This window comes from Pristiophorus japonicus, chromosome 4, assembly GCF_044704955.1.
Source record: "Pristiophorus japonicus isolate sPriJap1 chromosome 4, sPriJap1.hap1, whole genome shotgun sequence".
Classification (NCBI taxonomy): Eukaryota; Metazoa; Chordata; class Chondrichthyes; family Pristiophoridae; genus Pristiophorus; species Pristiophorus japonicus.
The window spans coordinates 244,150,455-244,178,072 of NC_091980.1; the positions used below are offsets into that span (position 1 = coordinate 244,150,455).

At 42.5% G+C, this 27,618-nt stretch overlaps 1 protein-coding gene across 3 annotated transcripts in view; it reads left to right on the top strand.

Moving 5' to 3' along the window:
- The first annotated feature begins 211 nt into the window (after window positions 1-211).
- The window catches only part of cdkl1 (cyclin dependent kinase like 1 (CDC2 related kinase)), a 68,519-nt gene continuing 41,112 nt past the window's right edge, over window positions 212-27,618 (top strand). For all 3 annotated transcript variants that reach the window (XM_070877505.1, XM_070877504.1, XM_070877506.1), the window contains exons 1-2: window positions 212-379; window positions 24,332-24,453. In XM_070877505.1, the coding sequence (XP_070733606.1) occupies window positions 212-379; window positions 24,332-24,453 (290 nt within the window). The remainder of the gene's footprint in view (window positions 380-24,331; window positions 24,454-27,618) is intronic.

The window sequence follows — 27,618 nt, forward strand, 5'->3', positions numbered from 1 at the left end:
GTGCGGTGAACGGAGGGGCGGGCTCTGGGCTCGGGGGCCCTGCCGCTCTCCCTCCCCCCCCCCCCACCCCCCATTGCCGGGCGGACACTCACCCCGAGCAGCAGCCCCGCCGCGATTTCCGCCCGTTCCAAGTTTCCGCCTTAACGCGCCATTTTTGCCCTTTGGCTCGCAGCATCAAGTGGCGGAAACGCCACCGCGGGCACCTGCCGGGATGGAGAAATATGAAAAAATCGGGAAAATCGGAGAGGGCTCTTACGGCGTTGTGTTCAAGTGCAGGAATAAAGACAGCGGCCAAATAGTGGCGATTAAAAAGTTTGTGGAATCGGAAGATGATCCTGTTATTAAGAAGATTGCGCTGCGGGAGATCCGGATGCTGAAGGTAATCGGGAGCCTCTCAGTCACTCCCCCTTCACGATACTAACCCTGTTTAATACACAACCTTTGTAGGACGTTGAGTGTGAGGCCCTTTTATATAAATTAATGACAGCGTGGGATTATTTTGCATTAGACAAATACTACTTCACACATTCAGGATTGTCCGTACGATTTGAATAGATAGACATTCCTAATGTTTGGCAATTCACGGTCGGTTTTTGTGCAGGTTGGAAATCAAACTCGCTTCTTGCACATCACCAAAGTGCAGATCCCGTGTGTTTAAGGAGTAATCGCTGGGTGTTTGCAGTAGCAATGCACAGGTGGCACCTCCCGCTTTCTCTGTGTATGAGGTACAGGGAATTTGAGCTTTTTGTCATAGTTGTGTGGAAGTGGTGACCGACTCCAGAAAAATGCTGTGTAACTTGCCCGGCGCTAAAAACCTGGGCGCCCCGTATAGGCACTGGACTCCTGCTATTCGACTACGTTGCTGATGGTCTCATTCCGTGATTGTCGATAGACCACTAACCGATTCACATCTCAATAAAATGCATTTTTTAAATGTCTTGCAAATCATCGAAATATGATGGCACCACACTAGTCTCGCTGTGTGTTGTTTCATTGGCTATTTTTGTTCAAAAATCAGACTGTTGCAAAACATTGTCTTGCAGTACAAATATAGTCATGTACTTCAATTACATAAGCAAAATCATCTGCTTGCCCTTGTAATTTCTCAGTTCTAATCCTTTAATCATGACCTGCTTTGACAGCAAATTCCCCATATATGTTACATGTTTGAAGACTTCCCAAAGTGTTTTATAACCAATCAAATACTTTTGAAGTGTAGTCACTGTTGTAATGTAGGAAATACCATGGCCAGTTTGTACACAGCAAGCTCCCACAAACAGCAGTGAGATACATTACTAGATAATCTGTTTTTAGATGTTCGTTCAGAGATAAATATTGGCCAGAATACCAGAACTCCCCTGCTCTTTGAATATTGCCAAGGGATCTTTTACATTCACCTGACGGTTTAACGTCTCATCTAAAAGACGGCAAGTGAAACATTCCTTCTGTATTACACTGGAGTGTCAGTCTAGATTATGCGCTCAAGTCTCTGGAGTGGGAATTGAACCCATGACCTTCTGACTCCGAGGCAAGAATGCTACCAGTGAGCCAAGGCCATCACATTTTTGGTGCTGGATGTGTCCAAATAGTTCTCCTTCATGGTTCAGAACAGCTGGTCACACAGAGAGACCATTTGTGAGATCCAGAACCAAGCTATGAGGTGTATTGGTGGCAAAAGGGAGAAAAAAGGGGAGATTTCTGGACTTTGCTAACATGTGACTCAATACCCTGGAGGGGAAATCGGCTTCGTGTCATGTCACTTTGTGAAAGCCCTCCCAGGACCTGGATTAAACAGTTGATGAGTAAACCTGGCATGTAGCACTGGACTTGGAAGTATGGGACATCAAAGTGGCTGGTACGTCACAAGCTAATCTTTTTATGTTCTCCCATCATGCTGAGGATAGATATATGTTCTATAGTTGATGAGGAAGCTCTGAGAATCAGGTTAACAGCTGCTGGGAAACATTACCTGCAGGCCATGTATGAGAACGTGCTCATATATCCAGGGATTAGAGCCTACCATGATTGGGTTACAGAAAGATAAAGAGAAGCTGCTGAAACTACACTGCCAATTGGTGGGAACACCAACCAGTGTGAGTTGTTGTGTTCAGGAGGATGGTGACAATGCTTTTACATATGGTGACACTTATGAGGAACTACTTGTACTTACTGTCCACCTAGCATAGGCCCAGACCTGTGTTTGTCAGACATTTAATGACCAATATGTAACAGACTTTTTTGAGGTAGCGAGGTTAAGCAGAGTCTCCTTGGGTTCAAGTTGTATACCTGGCAATAGAGGTTTACAACCAAGTTAACCCTCTGTAGTAATCTAATATTTGATGCAGGCAGGTTCACAGTAGTTCCGGGCAAGATTGACAATTGACCAGCCAGCGATCCCACTAATAGAACTTGGGTTAGGCATTGGAGGAAGAGATTCTTCCCACTTGGCTCCAGATAGCCATGCAAGCCATTACCCTAATGTAGGGTGGTTTTGGCTGGACAAGAAGTTGGAAATTTGCAAGTGTTCTGTACTGATAGGCTGTACGATTTTACCTGGTTAAACTCTAGGAATATTCAACGTGCATTTGGGGGTCCTTAAGACTTGGCGCTACCAACTGTGCCTTAGCATTCTGGGCTTGGTTGGGTTGGCCCTCCAGGGAGAGTGTGTATTCCATAGCAGGCAAATCGAAACACTACCTGTGTGGATTTTTCAGTAGCTTGATTTGGAGACTTCTAATTATAGCAATTGGCTTGCATGCATAAAACAAAAATCCTTTCATGATTGAAAATATCAATCAACCCAACAGCTCCTAAAAGTTGATTAATTATGGAATGACATTTTATAAATAACTGTAATCTTTAATTTACTGTAACATTTGATCAAAAGCATCTGGTTTGAGTATTTCAAGTTGAAGAAGTATTATTTGGGAAATTTCTCCCCCTCCCCGTTAATAGTTTAAGGTGATTACATTATCATTTATTAAGGTAGAGAGGTGGAATTACAGTAGACTGTGAAGGAGCATAATTATCAGTAAGAAATTATTTTAAATGTAATTACAATTGCAAATGCTAGCAACATATATTTTACAGAAACAACTTTTTGAATGATTTTTGTTATTTATGACTCTCTCCCAATTACAGCCACAATGGGTTTGAGCCAGATATATTAAAGACTGTTTCATCCCATTGGGCATTTGCACTTCTACTGGAACAGTTAAGGTGGTTGGCTCTAACAACCGTATATTTCCAAAGCTACCTACATTGTTTACCCAATGAGAGTGTGCACACACTATCTGTTAATGCGCTCGCTCTTAAAGCTAGCTCGGATACAGAGAAAGGCAAGAAGAGATGATTCTCAGATGCAAGCAATGCGGAGACAGAGCTGAGCTTTGTTTCATTGGAGAAAAGATTAAAAAAGAGAGGGGAGAACATGAACCCTGTCCTTAAAATTCTGAGAAGCACTAATTATGTGCTATTTATTTGGATTGAACTCTGGACACAGTGAGACTAGAGATTGGAAGGTTTTTTTTGTCATTATGGTGTGGATATGTAGAATAGACTTCTAGAAAAAATAGCTGAAGCTCTGCCAACTGACTCATTCAAAAAAATCTAGTAATTCTGGGATGATCAAACATACATTACTACTGCAAGTTATTGTCTGTGGAGAGAAACAAGCCAGGATTGAATTGTAAAGGTGCGGGAATCAAGTTTTCTTGATTATAGAGATCAAAAAATATTTTGGCAGATTTTTTTTCTCGGTATATAAACAAATACAATTGAACCCAGCAAGTGTAAATAATGCACGTTTATGGAAGTGTTAGATGGGCTGAATTACTTTCTCATTTATTTTAATATTTTCTTAAATGTTCTAGTTATATCACACCGCTTAATGGGGCCAAGTTTCGGCCTGAGTTGCTCCTGTTTTTTTGGAGCAACTGGTTTCGAACGGAGTATCTTAGAAATTTGAATTCTCGGCATTTAGTTTGCTCCAGTTCTAGTCAGTTAGAACAGTTTCACTTTGGAACAGAATTTTTTTTTCAAAAGGGGGCGTGTCCAGCCACTTACCCATGTTTTCAAAGTTTCGGCAGTGAAAATTTACGCCAAACTCACTTAGAATGGAGTAAGTGAAGATTTTTGTACGTTCAAAAAAACCTTGTCTACACTTTAGAAAATCAGGCGTAGGTTACAAATTAGGCATAGGGAACGACGGTGGGGGGAGAGGGGCGAGGGGAGGGGGAAGGGAAGTCATTAAATTCTACAATCAATCCTTAGTCATACTTATACAAATATTATACAAATAAATCCAACCTAAATAAAAATTTATAAGCAAAGAAAAGATTAAATAAACCATGTTCCTATCTGTGTGAAACAGCAGCAGCCTTTGAGCTGCTGGGCTTCAGGCAGGCCTTTCATGTTGGAAACAGGCAGGGGTGTGGCATCAGTGTCTCGATGGCAGCCCCAACAGCGGCAGCAAGCAGCCTTCGAGCATTCTCTTAGTAGCTGGCCGTGACGAATCAGCACCAGACGGATGTGAGGCCATTCGGCCATGGGATAGCAGTGGCGTCAGTGGCTGCCCGGCAGTCGAAGAATCAACACCGGACCGACGCAGCTCTTTAAGGTGCTTGAGGCCATTCGGCCATGGAATAGCAGCGGCATCAGTGGCTGACCAGCAGCCAAACAATCAACACCGGACGGACGCAGCTTTTTAAGGTGTTTGAGGCCATTCGGCCACACTTAAGGGGCGGCGTCAGTGGCTCGATGGCAGCCGAAGATACAGCAGCAGCTTTCGAGCTGTGAGGGGGACTGAGGCCATTTGGACAGGGAGAGGCAGCCACATAGACAGTTTTATACTTAAATTTGCATAATGGGTGCTGCATTGTCAACACCACGTATTATGCAATGGTTCGCCTTCAATTCACTGCATAGGAGAGAATTGATTAGAGCTCACCGCACCTGGAACGTCGTAGCCCGTAGGTTGATGGGCAGGAGACCTTACCTACATCGACAATATCGAGCCAGGCGCTCGTACCTGGATATGAGCGAGACTGATTGTGTGAAAAGGCTGTGTTTTCGCAGAGAAGTTGTCACTGAGATCTGTGATATGGTGAGAGCAAATTTGCAACCCAGAAGCAGAACGCCAACTACCCTGTCTGTTGCAGTGAAGGTAACAGCTGCACTTTCTTTCTATGCCTCGGGATCGTTTCAGGAAACAACTGGAGATGTGTGTGCCATCTCGCAATGTGCAATACATGCCTGCATTTACCAGGTCACGGCTGCACTGTATGCGCGAAAGAATGACTTCATCAATTTCCCAATGACCGCACAAGCGATCCATGAGAGGGCTGTGGGCTTCTTCAGGATTGCCGGCTTCCCAAAGGTGCAAGGCTGCATTGATTGTACCCACATAGCCTTGTGAGCACCTGTGGAGGATTCTGAGCAGTACCGAAATAGGAAAGGTTTCCACTCTATCAATGTGCAGCTCGTGTGTGACGACAAGCAACGCATCATGTCAGTCGATGCGAGATACCCTGGCAGCACCCACAATGCGTTCATCCTACGTGACAGCATTATATCTGACATGTTTGAGCAGCAGCCAAAAGGGCAGAGCTGGCTATGGGAGCCAAAGGCCTGACCACCTGGTTCATGATGCCCCTATGCGTGACACGGACAGAAGCTGACCGTCAATACAACATAGCGCACATTGCAACGCAGCATCATTGAGAGGACCATTGGCATATTGAAACAGCGATTCCGATGCCTGGACCATTCCAGAGAACAGTTGCTATACTCTCCTCAGATTGTCGGTCACTTCACTATTGTGTGCTGCATGCTCCATAACTTAGCCATCATGAGGCAGCAGGAGCTGGTAGTGGAACCAGAAGACCTACGTTAGGGTCCAGTGCATGATGATAGTATTAAGGAAGAGCAGGATGTGGATGATGACCATCAGGAAAGCATGCAAGTGCCTGATGCCGGAGCACGTGGTCGGAGGAGGGCCGTCCATCGTGCCCCTTTAACGATTGCTTGAGCCTTGCGCCAGTAGCTCATCCATGAACGCTTCAACTACTGATGCCTGAGGGCTCTGCGACCACTTTTGCATATGGACATGTTTATTCTTTGCAGTTGTTCCTACGTTGTGTTGTGTTAGTGGAACATGAAACAGTTTTAATGAAAAAATATTTTATTGAAAAGTTAATGTCACTGTAATAAAATATTTGTATCAAACTATACTTTTTAATATGACTCTTGAAGATCACTTAAAAACTTTAAGATCACTTATAAACTTGTAAAGTTACAAAACAATTTCTACGTGAAAAATCTTACACTCTGAAGAACACTTAAACTTCAGGATCACTTTTTAAGTGCAAAATTAAATAAGATACAAAAAAATGTGAATGCATTTACACTATAAGATCACTTAAAAACCATAAGATCCCTTATAAGTTGTAAAGTTACAAAACTTACAAAACAATTTCAATTTGAAAAATGCTACTATAGCTACATCAAGAACAAGAACAAAAGCAGCAAAGAAAGGCTGCAACCATGTCTCATCCATATCTAAGTGAATGTTCACTTCCTCATGGGGGTGTCATTTGATTGGCTGGGCTGTGTGCCCTTATTGTAGCAGCTACCTCAACTAGGCCCTCCCTGATGGCCTGTGCCGACACTTGCATGCCCTCCCTGACGGCCTGTGCCGTTGATTGCACTCCCTCGGACATTCCCTCCTAAGTTCCCATGTCATTACTGCTATTTCTCCCGTCAGGACCGTCAACTCTTCAACCACTGCACTGACGCCACCGATGAGTGATCGGGTAAGCTCATTGGTCTCCATACCCAATGCCACAACCTGTTGCACGCTGCATCTCAGGAGAGCGTGTCTCCAATCTCCTTCTCCTCTGCCTGGGTCTGCCTCATGGCACCACTACACTGGGAGGCGCGGGCACGGACGGTGGGACGCTTGGTGTTGCAAGCGGCACCACTACACTGGGAGGCGCGGGCTGGGACTGTGGGACGCTCTGTGTTCCAGACGGCAGAACTGGAGGGAGAGGCTCGGGCTGGAACGGTGGGATGCTCTGTGTTGCAGACGGCAGAACTAGAGGGAGAGGCTTGGGCTGGAACGGTGGGATGCTCTGTGTTGCAGACGGCAGAACTAGAGGGAGAGGCTTGGGCTGGAATTGCAGACGGCAGAACTAGAGAGAGAGGCTTGGGCTGGAACGGTAGGACGGCAGTACTAGAGAGAGAGGCTCGGGCTGGGATGGTGGGGCGCTCGGTGTTCCAGACGACAGCATTCGAGTGCGAGCCGTGGGCTGGGATGTTGGACAAATGGGTGTAAACTGCTCCATGATATCAACAGCAGCACTGGGACCCGCAGCGTTGGAATCAAAACCATAGTAGGTGGAACCAGAACCTATGCGAGAGGGAGGCGCAGGCTGGGACGGTAGTGCACTGACTGTAGAATGCTGCATTATACCAGCAGCACCACTGGGACCCGCAACATCGGAATCAAAACCATGGAAGGTAGAACCATGACCTATGCTAGGGGTTGAAACTCTGATGCCCCTTGATGGGAGCTCATGAACATTAATTTGGAAGCTCTCCCCTGCAGACATTTCAGTCATCGCTGCCACCATCCAGTCTGGTTCGTCCGCATCTGATTGTACTCGTTCTTGTTCTGTATCCTCAGGGTTGGCAGCAGCAGCATCGTCATCATCATCATCGTTCTGCAAAATACATCAGAACAGTCAAATGCTTAACAGCGAGGGAGGGGGCCGGATGGGTGGTATGAGTACTCTCACACATAGCAGGTTAGGCAGCAGGTTGATTTAAAGGGCCACGATGCATTTTCAGGACTTACCCTCTTCCTCGCGTGTGGGCCCAGCTTGTGCTGTACCGATTGCTTTTCTCCATGTACGACTCATCATAGCAGCTACCCTTTGTTCCAAGGGTGTCAGTGGATGCAGATTGGGAACGCCTCCTCCTGTCCGAGTTGCCTCCCTTTTGCTCTGGGCCAATTTCTTCTGCAAAGAGTAAAATATAACTTTTTACAGAGTATGTCAGTCTGCAAGGTGGGACATACAGATAGCCAGGTTACAATTACGATTACATTAAAAATGGGAAATATTACTTACACTAACTACTTGACCAAGGTCGTGCCATTTCTTTTTACACTGGCTTCCAGATCTCATGGTATGCACCACTGCGCAGTAATCTTCTGCAACTTGGTTCTAGCGTTTCTTCATTTCTTTTGGTGGCACTTTTATGCGACCTCTGTTGCTGGTATTTAGCTCCTGCCATCTCTGCTCAATTACATTGACTAATATCTCTACTTCCTCATGCAAGAAATTCTTTGTTCTTGGTGGATGTTGATCCATTGCAAAGTTGAATTGGCACTCTTATTTCTCAAAACACACAGTCCTTAATTTGCATGCACCAATGCAGCACCGGTTCTGCAAGTTTAGCAGTGAAAAGCTGAACTCACTGATTGCTTTTATTCAACAGTGCTGCTAAAAGCACTCCCTCACTCACAAAAATATCACAAAAATTAAATTACAAGTCTTTCCAGGGGGTCCAAGAGACAAATCTTCACTTTTTCTCCAGTCCCTTTAAAAATGGCCGAGTGCCAATGTTCGTTTGACACTGCGTGTCCGCGCACGCTCCAACACGCATGCGCAGGGTTGCCGGCACGACGTTGGCTCATTTAAATTAGACCCGCTCCCCCCCCCCCCCCCCCACTGCTGACAGAATCAGCGCGAGTGTTTGGCTCCGCCCCCCCCCAGCTGTGATGAGTGTGCCGCGCCAAGCTGAGATCGAGCTCTGAGGAGCCGGAGAATGTCGCAGTTTTTTTCATGCGCACTTTTAGGCGCGAAGAACAGGCGTGCAGCTCGGGGCTGCGCCGTTTTCGCCGCTCCGGAAACTTGGGGCCAATGATTTTATTCCCACATTTTAGGTCAGAACGAAAGAGCAGGTCGTTAACCCGTTCATAGACGGCAGCTTTTTAACTGACTTATTGGAGATGTACAAGAATGGTCAAGGGTAACTCATTTACCTTCTCTTTGCATAGACAATAGCTCAACGTCCATTTGTTCAATGTCTACCGAATGCCATTATCTAAATTGAGAAGACACCATGTGGAGAAACCTGTTGTCCTACTTCTCCACAGCAAATCTATTGGTGCACCAGTGTTATCTCTCCAAAGCACTGTTTATGAACACTATTTTCTAGCTTGCAGGAAATTGACAAATTGAGTTTATGGTCAAGACCTATGGCAATAATCGAACAAGGATTTGAACTTAAGAAAGGAGAGGGATAAAGGTGTGAGAAAGGGAGAATTGTAGAAATACTCTTAACTTAGCCCTGCTTCCGGCTTTGTGGAAAGAAAAATCCAAATCGTTCATATTTTGTTAGTGTCCGAAGATGAAACTGCTAGTGCATGGAAGACTAAACCAGCATGCAATGCATTCTGTTTCTATTCATTCTGAATTTATCAAATTAAGTTGCTCAGTGAATGATAAAACTGACATAGAAACATAGAAACATAGAAAATAGGTGCAGGAGCAGGCCATTCAGCCCTTCTAGCCTGCACCGCCATTCAATGAGTTCATGGCTGAACATGAAACTTCAGTACCTCCTTCCTGCTTTCTCGCCATACCCCTTGATCCCCCGAGTAGTAAGGACTTCATCTAACTCCCTTTTGAATATATTTAGTGAATTGGCCTCAACTACTTTCTGTGGTAGAGAATTCCACAGGTTCACCACTCTCTGGGTGAAGAAGTTTCTCCTCATCTCGGTCCTAAATGGCTTACCCCTTATCCTTAGACTGTGACCCCTGGTTCTGGACTTCCCCAACATTGGGAACATTCTTCCTGCATCCAACCTGTCCAAACCCGTCAGAATTTTAAACATTTCTATGAGGTCCCCTCTCACTCTTCTGAACTCCAGTGAATACAAGCCCAGTTGATCCAGTCTTTCTTGATAGGTCAGTCCTGCCATCCCGGGAATCAGTCTGGTGAATCTTCGCTGCACTCCCTTAATAGCAAGAACGTCCTTCCTCAAGTTAGGAGACCAAAACTGTACACAGTACTCCAGGTGTGGCCTCACCAAGGCCCTATACAACTGTAGCAACACCTCCCTGCCCCTGTACTCAAATCCCCTCGCTATGAAGGCCAACATGCCATTTGCTTTCTTAACCGCCTGCTGTACCTGCATGCCAACCTTCAATGACTGATGTACCATGACACCCAGGTCTCGCTGCACCTTCCCCCTTCCGAATCTGTCACCATTCAGATAATAGTCTGTCTCTCTGTTTTTACCACCAAAGTGGATAACCTCACATTTATCCACATTATACTTCATCTGCCACGCATTTGCCCACTCACCTAACCTATCCAAGTCACTCTGCAGCCTCATAGCATCCTCCTCGCAGCTCACACTGCCACCCAACTTAGTGTCATCCGCAAATTTGGAGATACTACATTTAATCCCCTCGTCTAAATCATTAATGTACAATGTAAACAGCTGGGGCCCCAGCACAGAACCTTGCGGTACCCCACTAGTCACTGCCTGCCATTCTGAAAAGTACCCATTTACTCCTACTCTTTGCTTCCTGTCTGACAACCGGTTCTCAATCCACATCAGCACACTACCCCCAATCCCATGTGCTTTAACTTTGCACATTAATCTCCTGTGTGGGACCTTGTCGAAAGCCTTCTGAAAGTCCAAATATACCACATCAACTGGTTCTCCTTTGTCCACTTTACTGGAAACATCCTCAAAAAATTCCAGAAGATTTGTCAAGCATGATCTCCCTTTCACAAATCCATGCTGACTTGGACCTATCATGTCACCATTTTCCAAATGCGCTGCTATGACATCCTTAATAATTGATTCCATCATTTTACCCACTACTGAGGTCAGGCTGACCGGTCTATAATTCCCTGCTTTCTCTCCCTCCTTTTTTAAAAAGTGGGGTTACATTGGCTACCCTCCACTCGATAGGAACTGATCCAGAGTCAATGGAATGTTGGAAAATGACTGTCAATGCATCCGCTATTTCCAAGGCCACCTCCTTAAGTACTCTGGGATGCAGTCCATCAGGCCCTGGGGATTTATCGGCCTTCAATCCCATCAATTTCCCCAACACAATTTCCCGACTAATAAAGATTTCCCTCAGTTCCTCCTCCTTACTAGACCCTTTGACCCCTTTTATATCCGGAAGGTTGTTTGTGTCCTCCTTAGTGAATACTGAACCAAAGTACTTGTTCAATTGGTCTGCCATTTCTTTGTTCCCTGTTATGACTTCCCCTGATTCTGACTGCAGGGGACCTACGTTTGTCTTTACTAACCTTTTTCTCTTTACATACCTATAGAAACTTTTGCAATCCGCCTTAATGTTCCCTGCAAGCTTCTTCTCGTACTCCATTTTCCCTGCCCTAATCAAACCCTTTGTCCTCCTCTGCTGAGTTCTAAATTTCTCCCAGTCCCCAGGTTCACTGCTATTTCTGGCCAATTTGTATGCCATTTCCTTGGCTTTAATACTATCCCTGATTTCCCTTGATAGCCACGGATGAGCCACCTTCCCTTTTTTATTTTTACGCCAGACAGGAATGTACAATTGTTGTAATTCATCCATGCAGTCTCTAAATGTCTGCCATTGCCCATCCACAGTCAACCCCTTAAGTATCATTCGCCAATCTATCTTAGCCAATTCACGCCTCATACCTTCAAAGTTACCCTTCTTTAAGTTCTGGACCATGGTCTCTGAATTAACTGTTTCATTCTCCATCCTAATGCAGAATTCCACCATATTATGGTCACTCTTCCCCAAGGGGCCTCGCACAATGAGATTGTTAATTAATCCTCTCTCATTACACAACACCCAGTCCAAGATGGCCTCCCCCCTAGTTGGTTCCTCGACATATTGGTCTAGGCATTCCAGGAAATCCTCCTCCACCGTATTGCTTCCAGTTTGGCTAGCCCAATCTATGTGCATGTTAAAGTCACCCATTATAACTGCTGCACCTTTATTGCATGCACTCCTAATTTCCTGTTTGATGCCCTCCCCAACATCACTACTACTGTTTGGAGGTCTGTACACAACTCCCACTAACGTTTTTTGCCCTTTAGTGTTCTGCAGCTCTACCCATATAGATTCCACATCATCCAAGCTAATGTCTTTCCTAACTATTGCATTAATCTCCTCTTTAACCAGCAATGCTACCCCACCTCCTTTTCCTTTTTTTCTATCCTTCCTGAATGTTGAATACCCCTCGATGTTGAGTTCCCAGCCCTGATCATCCTGGAGCCACGTCTCCGTAATCCCAATCACATCATATTTGTTAACATCTATTTGCACACTTAATTCATCCACCTTATTGCGGATACTCCTTGCATTAAGACACAAAGCCTTCAGGCTTGCTTTTTTAATACCCTTTGTCCTTTTAGAATTTTGCTGTACAGTGGCCCTTTTTGTTCTTTGTCTTGGGTTTCTCTGCCCTCCACTTTTCCTCATCTCCTTTCTGTCTTTTGCTGACAGAAGTAGCATACATATTAGCAGTAATTTGAGTGAGCTATGCCTTCATGTGGGGTTTAACAAGAGATTCAATGGGGTCAATTTTCCACATGGCCAATTTTTGGCGCCGTTGTAGTATACGTCTTTTTTTTTTAGTGGCCCGACTGCGCCAAAAACAAGTTCCAAGTTTCGCCGGTATAACCTTTCATTTTGGAGCGGCGCAGATTGTCCTTAAGCTCTGTGGGTGGAGCTTAAGGTCTGAGCCGAAAAACTGAGGTTGCCAGGGTAACGAGGGACGCACTGAAGGGCTGAGGCACAAATAAAGCATTTCCCCTTTGTAAAATAGACCACTAAGTGAGACTTGGGACAACAGACTGATATCTCAAAATATGAGACCAGGAGCCTATGAACGATATGTAGAGAAATGTTGCACAACATGCAAGTGTTCACACCATAATGCCCAAACTTAATATGAAATTCTTTTATTCCGTTTTGGTAATGAGATGAAACAAACTTTATCAATTCTCCTTCCAGATGCAACACTCAAAAATTATCATAAATTCAGAACCAGGGTTCTGTGAACAATGTCTCCAGTCCATCAAGAGTCAAGAGTTTTTGTAACAGCAGTTCATAGCATTTATAGATTTTTTTTTCACGTTTATGGTGCTGGTGCCACTGCTATCCCGAACCAAAAGGCCCCCCCTGCTGGTGCTGCTACTATCCTGGGCCGAATGACCCCCTGCTGGTGCTGCTACTATCTGGGCTGAATGACCCCCTGCTGGTGCTGCTACTATCCTGGGCCGAATGACCCCCTGCTGGTGCTGCTACTATCCTGGGCCGAATGACCCCCTGCTGGTGCTGCTACTATCCAGGGCTGAATGACCCCCTGCTGGTGCTGCTACTATCCTGGGCCGAATGACCCCCTGCTGGTGCTGCTACTATCCTGGGCCGAATGACCCCCTGCTGGTGCTGCTACTATCCTGGGCCGAATGACCCCCTGCTGGTGCTGCTACTATCCTGGGCCGAATGACCTCCTGCCGGTGCCGCTGCTATCCCGGGCCAAAAGGCCCCTGCCCCAGGTGCCGGTGCCGCTCCTGCTCCTATCCTGGGCCGAAAGGTCCCCCGTCCCTGGTGCCTTGTCTTCAGCCTCACTAAAACAATGGCATCTGCTCTGCGGTGAATTTCTTAAGTGCAGGTAAGGTTTTTCAGAACGGTGCACTGTGTAGTTTTTGAAAAAATCCTACTTGGCCAAACTCGCTTAAATGGCTCGAAGTGGCACACCCGACAGGTTCTGCGCCCAGTGACCTCAAAAAATCGGGAACTAAAAATGGACATAAATAGTTTAGGATGGTACAGAAACTTTGGCGAAACTTGCAGATTTTAGTCTTCTCCAAAAAAAAACCCAGCATCGGCCAAAAAACCGGCGCAGAATGGTGGCGCAAATTCAGCCCAATGTTGCTGCAACTCTTTGATTGGAAATTAGATTGGAAATTGAGCATGTTGAAGCATAAGCTGTGAAGTAATACGTCATCTAGAGCTTGCTGGTAATCCACTCATCCTGCCTCAGAATAATAGGTGCCAGTTTGTACTTTTGATTCATCACTAGGGCTCATTCAATTTTAACAATGCAACTTGAGGGGAGAAGCACAAAGTAGAGGCTAAACATGTTACAGGCAGGAAAAGAAAGTCTTATTGAAAGTCAACCTGGGTGCCGCTTGCACACTTCCAGCAGCTGGTTTAAAGAGTGGTACAGTTAGAAGCCTGAGAGCAAATTGTCTCTTACTGGCTTTCAAAAATGGTGCAGGAAAAGGCAACTAATCATTCGAAAAAAGCAATCTAAGAAACAGTAAAGTTAGAGATGGTCTTTTGTTAATGTACTTAAAAAGCGGATGTCAATTGTATGATTTCCTTTACCTTGGATACGTTAAGATGTCATTTAGAATCTGGTTCCAATAGATCTTTGATAGAGGGCATTGACTCCTGGTCTAGCACTGCCTCCTATTTAAAATTCTCATCCTTGTTTTCAAATCCATCCATGGCCTAGTCCCTCCCAATCTCCAACTTCCTCCAGCACTACAACCCACCGAGATTCTGTGGCCCTGCAATTCTAGCCTCTTGTGCATCCCCGATTTTCTTCACTCCACTAGTGGTGGCCGTGCCTTCAGCTGTCAAGGCCCTAAGTTCTGGAATTCCCTCCTTAAACCTTCGTTCCTTGAAACCTACCTCTTTAACCAAACTTTTGGTCACCTATCCTAATAGCTCCTTGTGTGGCTAGGTGTCAAATTATATTTGATAACGCTCCTCTGAAGCGCCTTTGGACATTTTAGTATGTTAAATGTGCTATATAAATGCAAGTTGTTGTAAATGTCTGTGTCCCATAAAATAGGATACATTTGTTTTAGCTAAAATACAAACATAACTAAATTACATTAGTCAATAAGATCACATGGAAGGAAAGCATTAACAAAATGGGTGTTAGTTGATGGCTTACCTGATTATGTGAAGGTTAGGAGAGCCATTCAGCCCAGCAAGATTGAACTCTAAATTAAATCCATACACGGATCCCACTCACACTAACTTGCTTCTCTCTCCTGTCTTAGTGGTAAACATGTATCTGTTTACTATTTTTGCATGATACCTCTGTGAAGGTTTTCTAAGTTAAAGGCACTATATTAAAGGCAAGTTGTTGTACTTCCTGTTGAATCAAGGATCTGTCCATTTTTTTTATTGATTATAAACTGAGGCCACATTCGTTATATTTCATTCCAAAATGAATAACTTGGACTAATGATCTAGAAACCTGGACGAATGCAGAGCGTGTGAGTTCAAATCACATTTGAATTCAGTTTAAATAATCTGGAAATAAAAAGCTGGTGTCAATAAAAGTGACATGAAGCTGTTCAATTGTTGTAAAAACCCATCTGGTTCACTCCTGAACATTCAGGAAAGAAACCTTGCCTGCTCTAGCCTATATGTCACTCCAGTCTCATATCAAAGTGGTTGACTCTTAACTGCCCTCTGATGTAGCCAAGTAAGTCACTAGGTTGTATGGAAGCGCTCACGACTGGAGCGGTTCAAGATCGCAGATCACCACCACCTACTGGGGCAACCAGGGATGGGTAATTAATGTCAGTAATGCCCACATCCAGAGAATGATTTTTTTTTTTTAAACTTGAGTGTAATATATTTTACTCCAGAAGATATGCTTTCCTTGGGTTCTCTTAGATTATAGTTATGCCACCTCGTTCATAAACAAGTTTTCAAAATTCACCTCGCTGATTCCCTTGGTGATTTTAATACTTGGGCCATGCTTTGCTCTTTAGTCAATACATGGCAATGGAGAGTAAATGTGTACATTTGTGTGCAGTGTGTATTCATATGGAGCAACTATACTTTTAGTAAATGACATTTGGAACTCGGGAAGAGACTATTCAACATTCTTCCTTGACTCTTCCCTCCCTTCTTAGTTTTTGAGTTTTATCTTAGTTTTTATTTTCTCTGGCGAATCCACTTTAGCCTCTCCTCTATTGTTTTAAATCCGGCACTATTTTTGTTACTCTTCTTTGAACATTTTCCAATGGCTCGGTCTTTTCATAAGTGGACATCACAATTGGACACAGTACTCGGTGTGTCCTTGCCAATGCTTTCTAGAGTGCCAGTCTTGCGTCTCCAGACCAATAAATTATGGATTTACTTATATAACCGAACATTCAGTTGACGTTGGCAATTGCTACTTTATAATGTGATGCATTCAACGTTTTTCCCACTGCCCCAAATTAATGACTCTAAAGGTTTTTGCTGTTTTAATGATATAAATGGCCTTAAATTTCTGACTAGTTCGTCATTGCTAAATGTCTGCAGATGCCTTTGAATAACATATTTTCCCAAGAACATCCTTCTTTTCCATGACACTGCTTGTTATTAATCTTTTTGTCATCACAATTAAGTATCATCTTAACAGTGATCAGATAATGTGAGAAACCCTAGATTTTCAAATTGACGTCATGGAACGCAATATAGTATCATTTTCTAGTGATGGCAAAATCACTCAGCAAGTTTACTTTTATTAGAAAAGGTAGTTTTGGCACATCATTTTCTATCAACCAATGTTTTCCTGTTCTATTGCATTATTTGTTTTCATTTTTCACATCTGTATAGATGTTGACTAGCAACCAAACAACAGAACAGATTTCCAAGTAGTGTTGCCAGTACATGTTTGTCAGTAACTGCCAATTGTATTAAATATTACATTACCTATGTGGATATTGTGAATATAAACATAATTGATTTTGTTGATCAGGAGATGTGTTTCTAATGTTCTAACATATGATAGATTGTATGATATATTCCTTGGTTTCGTTATCTAATGTAAACAGTAACACAAGTACAGAACTACCTCCAAATATGTACCACATTGGAACCTAGCAATGATCTGTTTTCTTAATGCGGCTGTTGCTTAGAACAGGTTGGCATTTGCAGTAAGTATCCCAAATTCATTTTTTATAGTATGTTTGAGAATATATTAAGTTTGTGGGTGTGTCAAACCAAGCCATTTCCTGAACTACTGGTGTATATCTGGCACAAACTATATATTTCTATCACACTACTTTTGTAATTCACATATTTGTGGATTGCATAGTATTGCTATATTCAGAAAGTAAGTAATTGGCAAAATTGCAAGCCCTCACTACACTTGTGTATTTAGTTAGTGATCATTTGTTAATTGTAGTATATATAACACAATGCTATTATAACATGCTATACTCCATTCATTAAATTATGCAATTTGAAAAGTGAAGTGCAACCTACATTAAGCACAACTCTTGCTGAAAAAGTTACTTTATATGTACAAAGTCTTTGGGAACACTGATTTATATTTTCTGAATGGATGAGGCAAGAGGCATTCTCATCTGTAACAACATTCTGATCTTTCCTATATACAACTGTACAAAGTGTCTTAGCTGATATCTTATGAGGAGCCCAATTTTGATTAGTTTTTAAACCATCATTTGACCCCATCCAAGTTCCTTCCTTCGTGAACCATACTGACACCCAGATTTCCTTATTCAGTGCACCACTTTATAGCCAAAATAATGTTTGATCACTTACTCCCTGACATTTTCTCAGTGCCACTAAGAGGAGTGAGCTGAAGATGAGACAAATCGATTTAAGCCGCCGCTATGGGAAAGCACCTATCTACATATTTCAATGCTCCCTAATGACCCAGAATGTTGCCCTGTAGAAAATTGTAGTTTTGGACCAATAGGCCCACTTTGGGGCACAGCGTTGTATATGTTAGGCTACATTGTTTTAAACTAAATGTTTAATATTTAAACTGAATCTTTAACTTATTGGCAATCACTTAATATTAGCAATATTTGTTGGCTCTTGCTTTAGTCATACTTAGGTTAGGGCCATTTTAGTAACTTTGCTTTGCCTTCAATACACAAATATTTGTTTCAAAATTGAATCTAGGTTCTTATAATTGCCACTAAATAGCTTTAACATTATTTGAAGAGCTGTACTGCAACCAAGTGAGCACATTACATCTAATAATAGAAAATGTATGTTATTCTGATGTCTTTTACTTTCTACATGCTAGTCAGAGTAGAAATAGCAGGATAGCTAAGATGAATACGTGGCTTGAGGAGTGGTGCAGGAGGGAGGGATTCAAGTTCTTGGGACATTGGAACTGATTCTGGGGGACGTGGAACCAGTACAAACCGGACGGTCTGCACCTGGGCAGGACCGGAACCAATGTCCTAGGGGGAGTGTTTGCTAGTGCTGTTGAGGAGGGGTTAAACTAATATGGCAGGGGGATGGGAACCTATACAGGAAGACAGGGAAGTAAAATGGGGGCAGAAGCAAAAGATAGAAAGAAGAAAAGTAAAAGTGGAGGGCAGAGAAACCCAAGGCAAAAATCAAAAAGGGACACATTACAGCAAAATTCTAAAGGGACAAAGTGTGTTAAAAAGACAAGCCTGAAGGCTCTGTGCCTCAATGCGAGGAGTATTCGTAATAAGGTGGACGAATTAACTGCGCAGGCAGCTATTAACGAATATGATATAATTGAGATTACGGAGACATGGCTCCAGGGTGACCAAGGCTGGGAATTCAACATTCATGGGTATTCAACATTCAGGAAGGATAGACAGAAAGGAAAAGGAGGTGGGGTAGCGCTGCTGGTTAGAGAGGAAATTAACGAAATAGTAAGAAAGGATATTAGCTTGGATGATGTGGAATCTGCATGGGTAGAGCTGCGGAATACCAAAGGGCAGAAAATGTTACTGGGAGTTGTGTATAGACCACCAAACAGTAGTAGTGAGATTAGGATCAGCATCAAACAAGAAATTAGGGATGCGTGCAATAAAGGTACTGCAGTTATCATGGGTGACTTTAATCTACATATAGATTGGGCTAACCAAGCTGGTAGCAATGCGGTGGAGGAGGATTTCCTGGAATGTATTAGGGATGGATTTCTAGACCATTATGTCGAGGAACCAACTAGAGGGCTGGCCATCCTAGACTGGGTGATGTATAATGAGAAATGGACTAATTAACAATCTTGTGCAAGGCCCCTTAGGGAAGAGTGACCATAATATGGTAGAATTCTTTATTAAGATAGAGAGTGACACAGTTAATTCAGAGACTAGGGTCCTGAACTTAAGGAATTGGCTAGAATAGACTGGCAAATGATACTTAAAGGGTTGGCGGTAGATAGACAATGGCAAACATTTAAAGATCACATGGATGAACTTCAACAATTGTACATCCCTGTCTGGAGTAAAAATAAAACAGGGAAGGTGGCTCAACCGTGGCTAACAAGGGAAATTAAGGATAGTGTTAAATCCAAGGAAGAGGCATATAAATTGGCCAGAAAAAGCAGAAAACCTGAGGACTGGGAGAAATTTAGAATTCAGCAGAAGAGGTCAAAGGGTTTAATTAGGAGGGGGAAGATAGAATATGAGAGGAAGCTTTCCAGGAACTTAAAAACTGACAGCAAAAGCTTCTATATATATATATATATATATATATGTGAAGAAAAAAAGTTTAGTGAAGGCAAACGTAGGTCCCTTGCAGTCAGATTCAGGTGAATTTATAATGGGGAACAAAGAAATGACAGACCAGTTGAACAAATACTTTGGTTCGGTCTTCATGAAGGAAGACACAAATAACCTTCCGGAAGTATTAGAGGACCGAGGGTCTCGTGAGAAGGAGGAACTGAAGGATATCCTTATTAGGCGAGAAATTGTGTTGGGGAAATTAATGGGATTGAAGGCCGATAAATCCCGGGGCCTGGTAGTCTGCATCCCAGAGTACTTAAGGAAGTGGCCATAGAAATAGTGGATGCATTGGTGACCATTTTCCAACAGTCTATCGACTCTGGATCAGTTCCTATGGACTGGAGGATAGCTAATGTAACACCACTTTTTAAAAAAGGAGGGAGAGAGAAAACTGGTAATTATAGACTAGTTAGCCTGACATCAGTAGTGGGGAAAATGTTGGAATCAATTATTAAAGATGAAATAGCAGTGCATTTGGAAAGCAGTGACAGGATTGATCCAAGTCAACATGGATTTATGAAAGGGAAATCATGCTTGACAAACCTTCTAGAATTTTTTGAGGATGTAACTAGTAGAGTGGACAAGGGGGAACCAGTGGATGTGGTGTTTTTGGTCTTTCAAAAGGCTTTTGACAAGGTCCCACACAAAAGATTGGTGTGCAAAATTAAAGCACATGGTATTGGGGGTAATGTATTGACATGGATAGAGAACTGTTTGGCAAACAGAAAGCAGAGATTCGGGATAAACGGGTCCTTTTCAGAATGACAGGCAGTGACTAGTGGGGTGCCGCAGGTCTCAGTGTTGGGACCCCAGCTATTTCCAATATACATCAATGATTTAGATGAAGGAACTGAGTGCATTATCTCCAAGTTTGCAGATGACACTAAGCTGGGTGGCGGTGCGAGCTGTGAGGAGGACGCTAAGAGGCTGCAGGGTGAATTGGTTAGGTGAGTGGGCAAATGCATGGCAGATGCAGTATAATGTGGATAAATGTGAGGTTATCCACTTTGGTGCTAAAAACAGGCAGGCAGAATATTATCTGAATGGCGACAGATTAGGAAAAGGGGAGGTGCAACGAGACCTGGGAGTCATGGTACATCAGTCATTGAAAGTTGGCATGCAGGTACAGCAGGCGGTGAAGAAGGCAAATGGCATGTTGGCCTTCATAGCTCGGGGATTTGAGTATAGGAGCAGGGAGGTCTTACTGCAGTTGTACAGGGTCTTGCTGAGGCCTCACCGGGAATATTGTGTACAGTTTTGGTCTCCTAATCTGAGGAAGGACGTTCTTGCTATTGAGGGAGTGCAGCAAAGGTTCACCAGACTGATTCCCGGGATGGCAGGACTGACCTATGAGGAGAGACTGGTTCGACTGGGCCTGTATTCACTGGAGTTTAGAAGAATGAGAGGGGATCTCATAGAAACAAATAACATTCTGACGGGACTGGACAGGTTAGATGCAGGAAGACTGTTCCCGATGTTGGGGAAGTCCAAAACCAGGGGTCACAGTCTAAGGATAATGGGTAAGCCATTTAGGACCGAGATGAGGAGAAACTTCTTCACTCAGAGAGTTGTTAACCTGTGGAATTCTCTACCGCAGAGAGTTGCTGATGCCAGTTCGTTAGATATATTCAAGAAGGAGTTAGATAGGGCCCTTATGACTAAAGGGATCAAGGGGTATGGAGAAAAAGCGGGAAAGGGGTACTGAGATGAATGATCAGCCATTATCTTCTTGAATGGTGGTGCAGGCTCGAAGGGCCGAATGGCCTACTCCTGCACCTATTTTCTATGTTTCTATATTTCTATTTATCGTAGGGTTAATGCTCGAAGAATTAATCCTGAATACGTATTTCTTTTGGGGAGTTTTACTACAGCATTGAACTTTCAATGTGAAGTTACTTAACCAATAAAATATATATTTTTTTCACATACCACAAGAACATTGATTACCTGTTTAACACTTAAACCATTGTTTTTTTTATGACGGTACTCGTAAGTATTAGCCTTTTGTATTCAGTGCTTTGTTCAACTTTTCTGGATTCTAGAGTTATGAAATATGAGTTGTACTATTCTGGAATGTGAAAAGGAGCCAAGTAAAGGCACATCAGTGCAAAGTTAAGGGCATCGGAATACAATTACATTTTATAAATTGTCCTGGTTGCCATATTTTATGTACATTCCAGGCACTTCTCTGCATGTTGGGATAGAACTGGTGCTCCTACTTAGTCAAGAGCGCCTTGCGATGTAAAACAAATTATAGGTCACAAACCATAATATTTAATATAGATGATTGACAACCAAATTAAGTAGAGGACTGAAGAGAACAATTCGAGTGCTTTTATTTTGTATAGAAAATCCAGTGCAATATTCTCACAGACTACAGCACTCTTTGTTGTGCATTGTAGATTTTAATCAAATAGCTGTTTTTAATCAGTAGTGTTTTGTCTGCCAAAGTACTTTTCATTGTAAGTAATGCGATGCCTTTAGTCTTTGCGAAACACCACTCCTTTCCATTTCTCATCTGGTGAAAGGACCTGTGTGGTTCCAAAAGTTTGGAAAATAATCAGTTACTCAATAGTCCACTGAATAAGTAGTATCACATTTACTACCGAACAGTGTATCTATATCAAATAACTAGTACTTTAGCTTGTTCACAACCAATTCAGATTCTGATCTGATGATTATGTCTTTCAGTAAGTGTACAACCAGGAAATCTCATTCCAAAGGGACAAGAGAAGGGAGATATTTGGATTCTTCCTGCAAGCGAAATTAGTTTCTCCTACCAAAAATTTAAACTTTTGAGGGAACATATAAACTGTTCACATTACTGTGTTTCAGTCTGATGCTTTGGTATTTTGAAGTGTTCTCCAATAAGGTTTCCTGTTCAAAATGTAAAAAGATGTCCCTCCCTGTGCAAAGGAGTGGCTGAAGTGGAAATTGAGTTGGTTCCAATCCCAACTGAATAACATTGGAAGTATTCAATCAGCAAACATGCTGTTGTAAATATTGATGTTGAAAATCGGATCTATATTTCAAGATCTATATTTTAAAATGTTGTTGCTATATAGTTGCAGTGTTTTTTTTTAATGTAATGCTTCACTTGCAACGAACATTTCGGTATGTTTCTTGTTTAAAAAGAGTAGATGGAAAGCTAATTTGAAACATAAGGTACAGCCAACTGATATGTAGTAGTGGCCATTTGTCCCCGCATTCTGTGATGATCTTGTAAGAGAAATTTGGCATTAGGGGTACCAGCGGGACAAGGGTTAAAGTGCTGGTTCCTGCACAGACCCATAAGGAGGAAAAAGGCCTCTCTTCGGCCTTGTACCAAGGCTCCAGAAGTTATCAATTCAATAATATTCCGACAGGATACGATGTGAGAACCTAAACAGACATTGATAAGACCTTGCGAAGAGGCTCGAGGCGGACTCACGGGCACCAAGGAGAATTAACAAATTCTGACCTAATGAAGTCATTCTAGTCACGGCCTAAGGTGGTCACGAGGGTCTTGGCCTGTCAATCCAAAGTAGCACTAATAAGGTAGTCCAATTAGAGAAGTAGCACTGATAAGGCAGTCCAATTAGAGATCTAGGGAAGTCTTACCAGGGAACGTAGGGGTTTTTGAAATGTATAAAAGTTGTATGATTGTGCTGTTCGGGGAACATCTCCACTCATAGGCGGCTGTGATAAGAGGTGTTCCCGGACATTCGTAATAAAAGATCGTTATACCTTGCCATCCGTCTCTCTGCTAACTCTGGGGCTGTTACGCGGGTTGGGGCGAGCGTCGACCCTCTATATCAGGGGGCCCGCTCGTGGGAGGAGAAGCCTTCCCATTTTCCCCTTAAAATCTCGGTCTTTCAAGTCAATCAACATTTTCTCTAACTCGGAATTTAATTGGTTAATTATCTTTCCAGGACTAAGATGAGCAGTATTAACCACTATTGATTCTAATAATGACTACTCTGTTTGTAATCTAGGCCATTTTTTATTCTGCATTGCCCAGAACTGGATTTGGAAGAATCTCTATCTCGAGGGCTTTTTTGAAGTTTTTTAACTGCATTCCAAGAGGATTTTGCCTTTAAACAGTCTAAAAGTAGGTGGCGCAATGTGGTTTTGTCACCAACAACAACGGCTGGAGAAAGGAGAAGCTACTTGCTGTTAGAGCTATTGATTTTTCATGTGGCAAACAATGTTTGGCTAAGTGTAGCAGTTTTACTGACTGGTAATGGTAGCTTTAATATTTATGTTTAATTCTGACTAAGGAATAGTTAATTTAAAAAGAATACACACTGCAATTAATGTAAAGCAAATCTGTGGGAAAAATATTTAAAGTTGAAATACTGTAATTTTACTTCCTGATCAAGAACAGCTTCATCACTACCCATTTATAACTTGTACTCTTTAAACAGTAGCAGGTAGGGGTGTTTAAATTGATGCAATGACTACATTAAGAAAAACACTTGAAACTTAAAGGGATGAAGACTCTCTTTATTATTATGTATCTATTATGTTCTTTTCTCCTCCTCTCCTCCACCCTGAGGACTTTATGTATGTGCAAAGATACTCTGCCAAACTCCAGATATATCTGCAGGTAGACAAGTGTAATTGATTTATAACCATTAAGCTCTTGATCCCCATATCCCCAACTACAATTGGCTTACATCATGTAAGATCTATTTTAATATTACAGAAGGGGAGAATTATCAACAAAAAAGGCGAGTGGCATATATCTCTAAATATTAAATTATATTTTATTTTTCAGCAACTCAAACATGCCAATCTTGTAAACTTGATTGAAGTGTTCAGAAGGAAACGAAGGCTTCATTTAGTTTTTGAATACTGTGACCACACTGTGTTAGATGAATTGGATCGATACCCTACAGGGTAAGTAACATTGATTGTAGTGTACATAGTAGACCTGACACAGAAACAGAAGCAGAACATGGCATTCTAAGTTTGAAAACTAGACCTTTTAATGGTCAGTGCCCTGGATTTTAGATCTATGGCACTGATTTCTTCTCAGCACTAATTATAGTGACTAGACATTAGTAGCAGTGTAAATCTGGAGCAAGATAGTAATAAATAGAGTATTAATTTTAGTGCTCTTCATAGTTTCCTTCAGATGCCCACAATGTCAGCTTAAAATCTAATTTCCAATGTGAACAAGTTCAGCTTCCCTATCTTTTTTCTTCAAAACTGCTAATACAAGTTTGACTTAATAATTTATTATTGCTCAGAACTATCTAAAAGCAAAATCATTGTATGCAATATCTATCACAGATGATCTCAGAAAAGCTTGCTCAATAGTTATAAGAACATAACAAATAGGAGCTGGAGTAGGCCATTTGGCCCTTCGAGCCTGCTCTGCCATTCAATAAGATCGTGGCTGATCTTCTACCTCAACTCCGCATTATCCCCAAAACGCTTAATTCCCTTAGTTCCCAAAAATGTATCGATCTCTGTCTTGAATACACTCAAAGACTGAGCATCCAGAGCTCTCTGGGGTAGAGAATTCCAAAGATTCACGACCCTTTGAGTGAAGAAATGTTTCCTCGTCTCAGTCCTAAATGGTCGACCCCTTATTCTGAGACTGTGACCCCGTGTTTTAGATTTCCCAGCCAGGGGAAACATTTTCTTGGCATTAACCCCATCAAGCCCCTTAAGACATTTATATGTTTCAACTAGATCACCTCTCATTCTTCTAAACTCTAGGGAATATAGGCCTAGTCTACTCAATCTCTCATCATAGGGCAATCCCCTCATCCCAGAAACTAGTCTTGTGAACCTTTTGCACTCTCTCCAATGCAAGTATGTCTTTTCTTGGGTAAGGAGACCAAAACTGTACACAGTATTCCAGGTGCGGTCTCATCAAGACCCTATATAATTGCAGCAAGACTTCTTTATTCTTATACTCCAATCTCTTTGTAATAAAGACTAACATACCATTTGCCTTCCTAATTGCTTGCTGTACCTGCATGTTAACTTTCCGTGATTCATGTACAAGGGCACCCAGGTCCCTCTCAACGCAAACATTTTCCAGTCTCTCACCATTCAACAAATATTGTTTTTTTGTTTGCTTAGCAGATCTTTGACATCCCAAAACATCACATTAAATGAACTACTTTTTGAAGAATAATAACTTCAAAGAGTATAGCGAATAAGGCAGATGAGCTAAGAGCACAGGTAGACACTTGGGAGTATGACATTATAGCCATTACAGAAACATGGCTGAAAGAGGGGCAGGTTTGGCAGATCAATATTCTTGGCTACAGGATTTTTAGACAAGATAGAGAGGGGGGTAAAAAGTGGGGGCGTTTGCGGTACTGATTAAAGAAACTATTACAGCGGTGAGGAGGGATGATCTGTTAGAGGGATCATCAAATGAGGCCATATAGGTCGAATTAAAAAATAAAAAAGAGGCGATCACACTGTGTATTATAGACCTCCAAACAGTGGGAGAGAGATAGAGGAGCAAATATGTAGGCAAATTGCTGTGAAGTCTAAAAACCGTAGGGTAACAATAGGGGATTTTAACTATCCAAATATTGATTGGGACAAATTTAGTGTGAAGGGTATAGAGGGTGCCGAATTCTTGAAATGCATTCAAGAGAACATTTTTAGTCAGTATGTAACAAGTATGCAACGAGAGGGGGCGGTCTTGGATTTAGTTTTGGGGAATGAAGCTGGGCAGGTTGAAGAGGTATTAGTGGGGGAGCACTTGGGTGCCAGTAATCATAATTCAGTCAGATTCAAGTTGGTTATGGATAAGGACAAGAATAGGCCTGGAATAAAAGTTCCAAATTGGGGGAAAAACTAATTTTGCTAAGTTAAGGAGTGATTTAGCCATAGTGGACTGGAAACAGCTACTTGTGGGTAAATCAGTGTCTGAACAGTAGGAGGCATTCAAGGAGGAGATCCGGAAGGCTCAGGCCAAACATGTGCCCTTAAAAAAAAAAAAAGGCCGGGAAAAATAATTCTAGAGCCCCCTGGATGTCTAGGGACTTACAGGGGAGGATTATGTCATATATCAATGGCTAAATACTTTAGAATCTTTAGAGAAATATAGAAAATTAAGAGGCAAAATTAAAAAGGATATTAGGAATGCCAAGAGAGAGCACGAGAAATTCTTGGCCAGTAAAATTAAGGAAAACCCTAAGATGTTCTATAAATATATTAAGATTAAGAGGGTAACTAAAGAAAGGGTACGGCCTATTCGAGACCATGAGGGTAATCTTTCTGTGGAGGTGAAAGATGTTGGTAGGGTTCTTAATGAATACTTTGCATCTGTTTTCACAAAGGAAAGATGTAATGCAGATACTACTATAGAGGAGGAGTGTAATATTCTGGATGAAATAAATATAGTGAGAGAGGAGGTATTACGGGGTTTAGCAGCTTTGAAAGTAGATAAATACCCAGGCCCGGGTGAAATGCATACCAGGTTACTGAGCGAAGTAAAAGAGGAAATAGCAGAGGCCTTGACCATCATTTTCCAGTCCTCTTTGGATCTGGGCATGGTACCGGAGGATTCAAGGACTGCTGATGTAGTACCCTTGTTTAAGAAGGGAAAAAGGGATAGGCCGAGTAATTATAGGCCTGTCAGCCTAACCTCAGTGGTGGCAAAATTATTGGAAAAAATCCTGAAAGACAGGATAAATCTGCATTTGGAAAGGCAAGGATTAATTAGGGACAGTCAGCACGGATTTGTTAAGGGACGATCGTGTTTGACTAACCTGATTGAATTTTTGGAGGAGGTAACTGTTATGTATGTAACCCTTGGCAACCTGTATCACACCACCACCAGAGGGCCTACCTGTTGGAGTCCCACGGGATCCCTGCATCCCTTAGGACCACTGTATATAAGCAGGCCTCCCACGCTGTACTCTGGAGTTGAATTAAAGGAGCTAAGGTCACACTTACTCATTGCATACAGTACTCCGCTTCATCCTTTATTATGAGCATAATAATTGGCGACGAGGTAATGAACAACTGCGCGAAAATGCAAAGGACTGTTGATATCCTGGAGAAATTCTCAGAAGGAGATGATTGGGA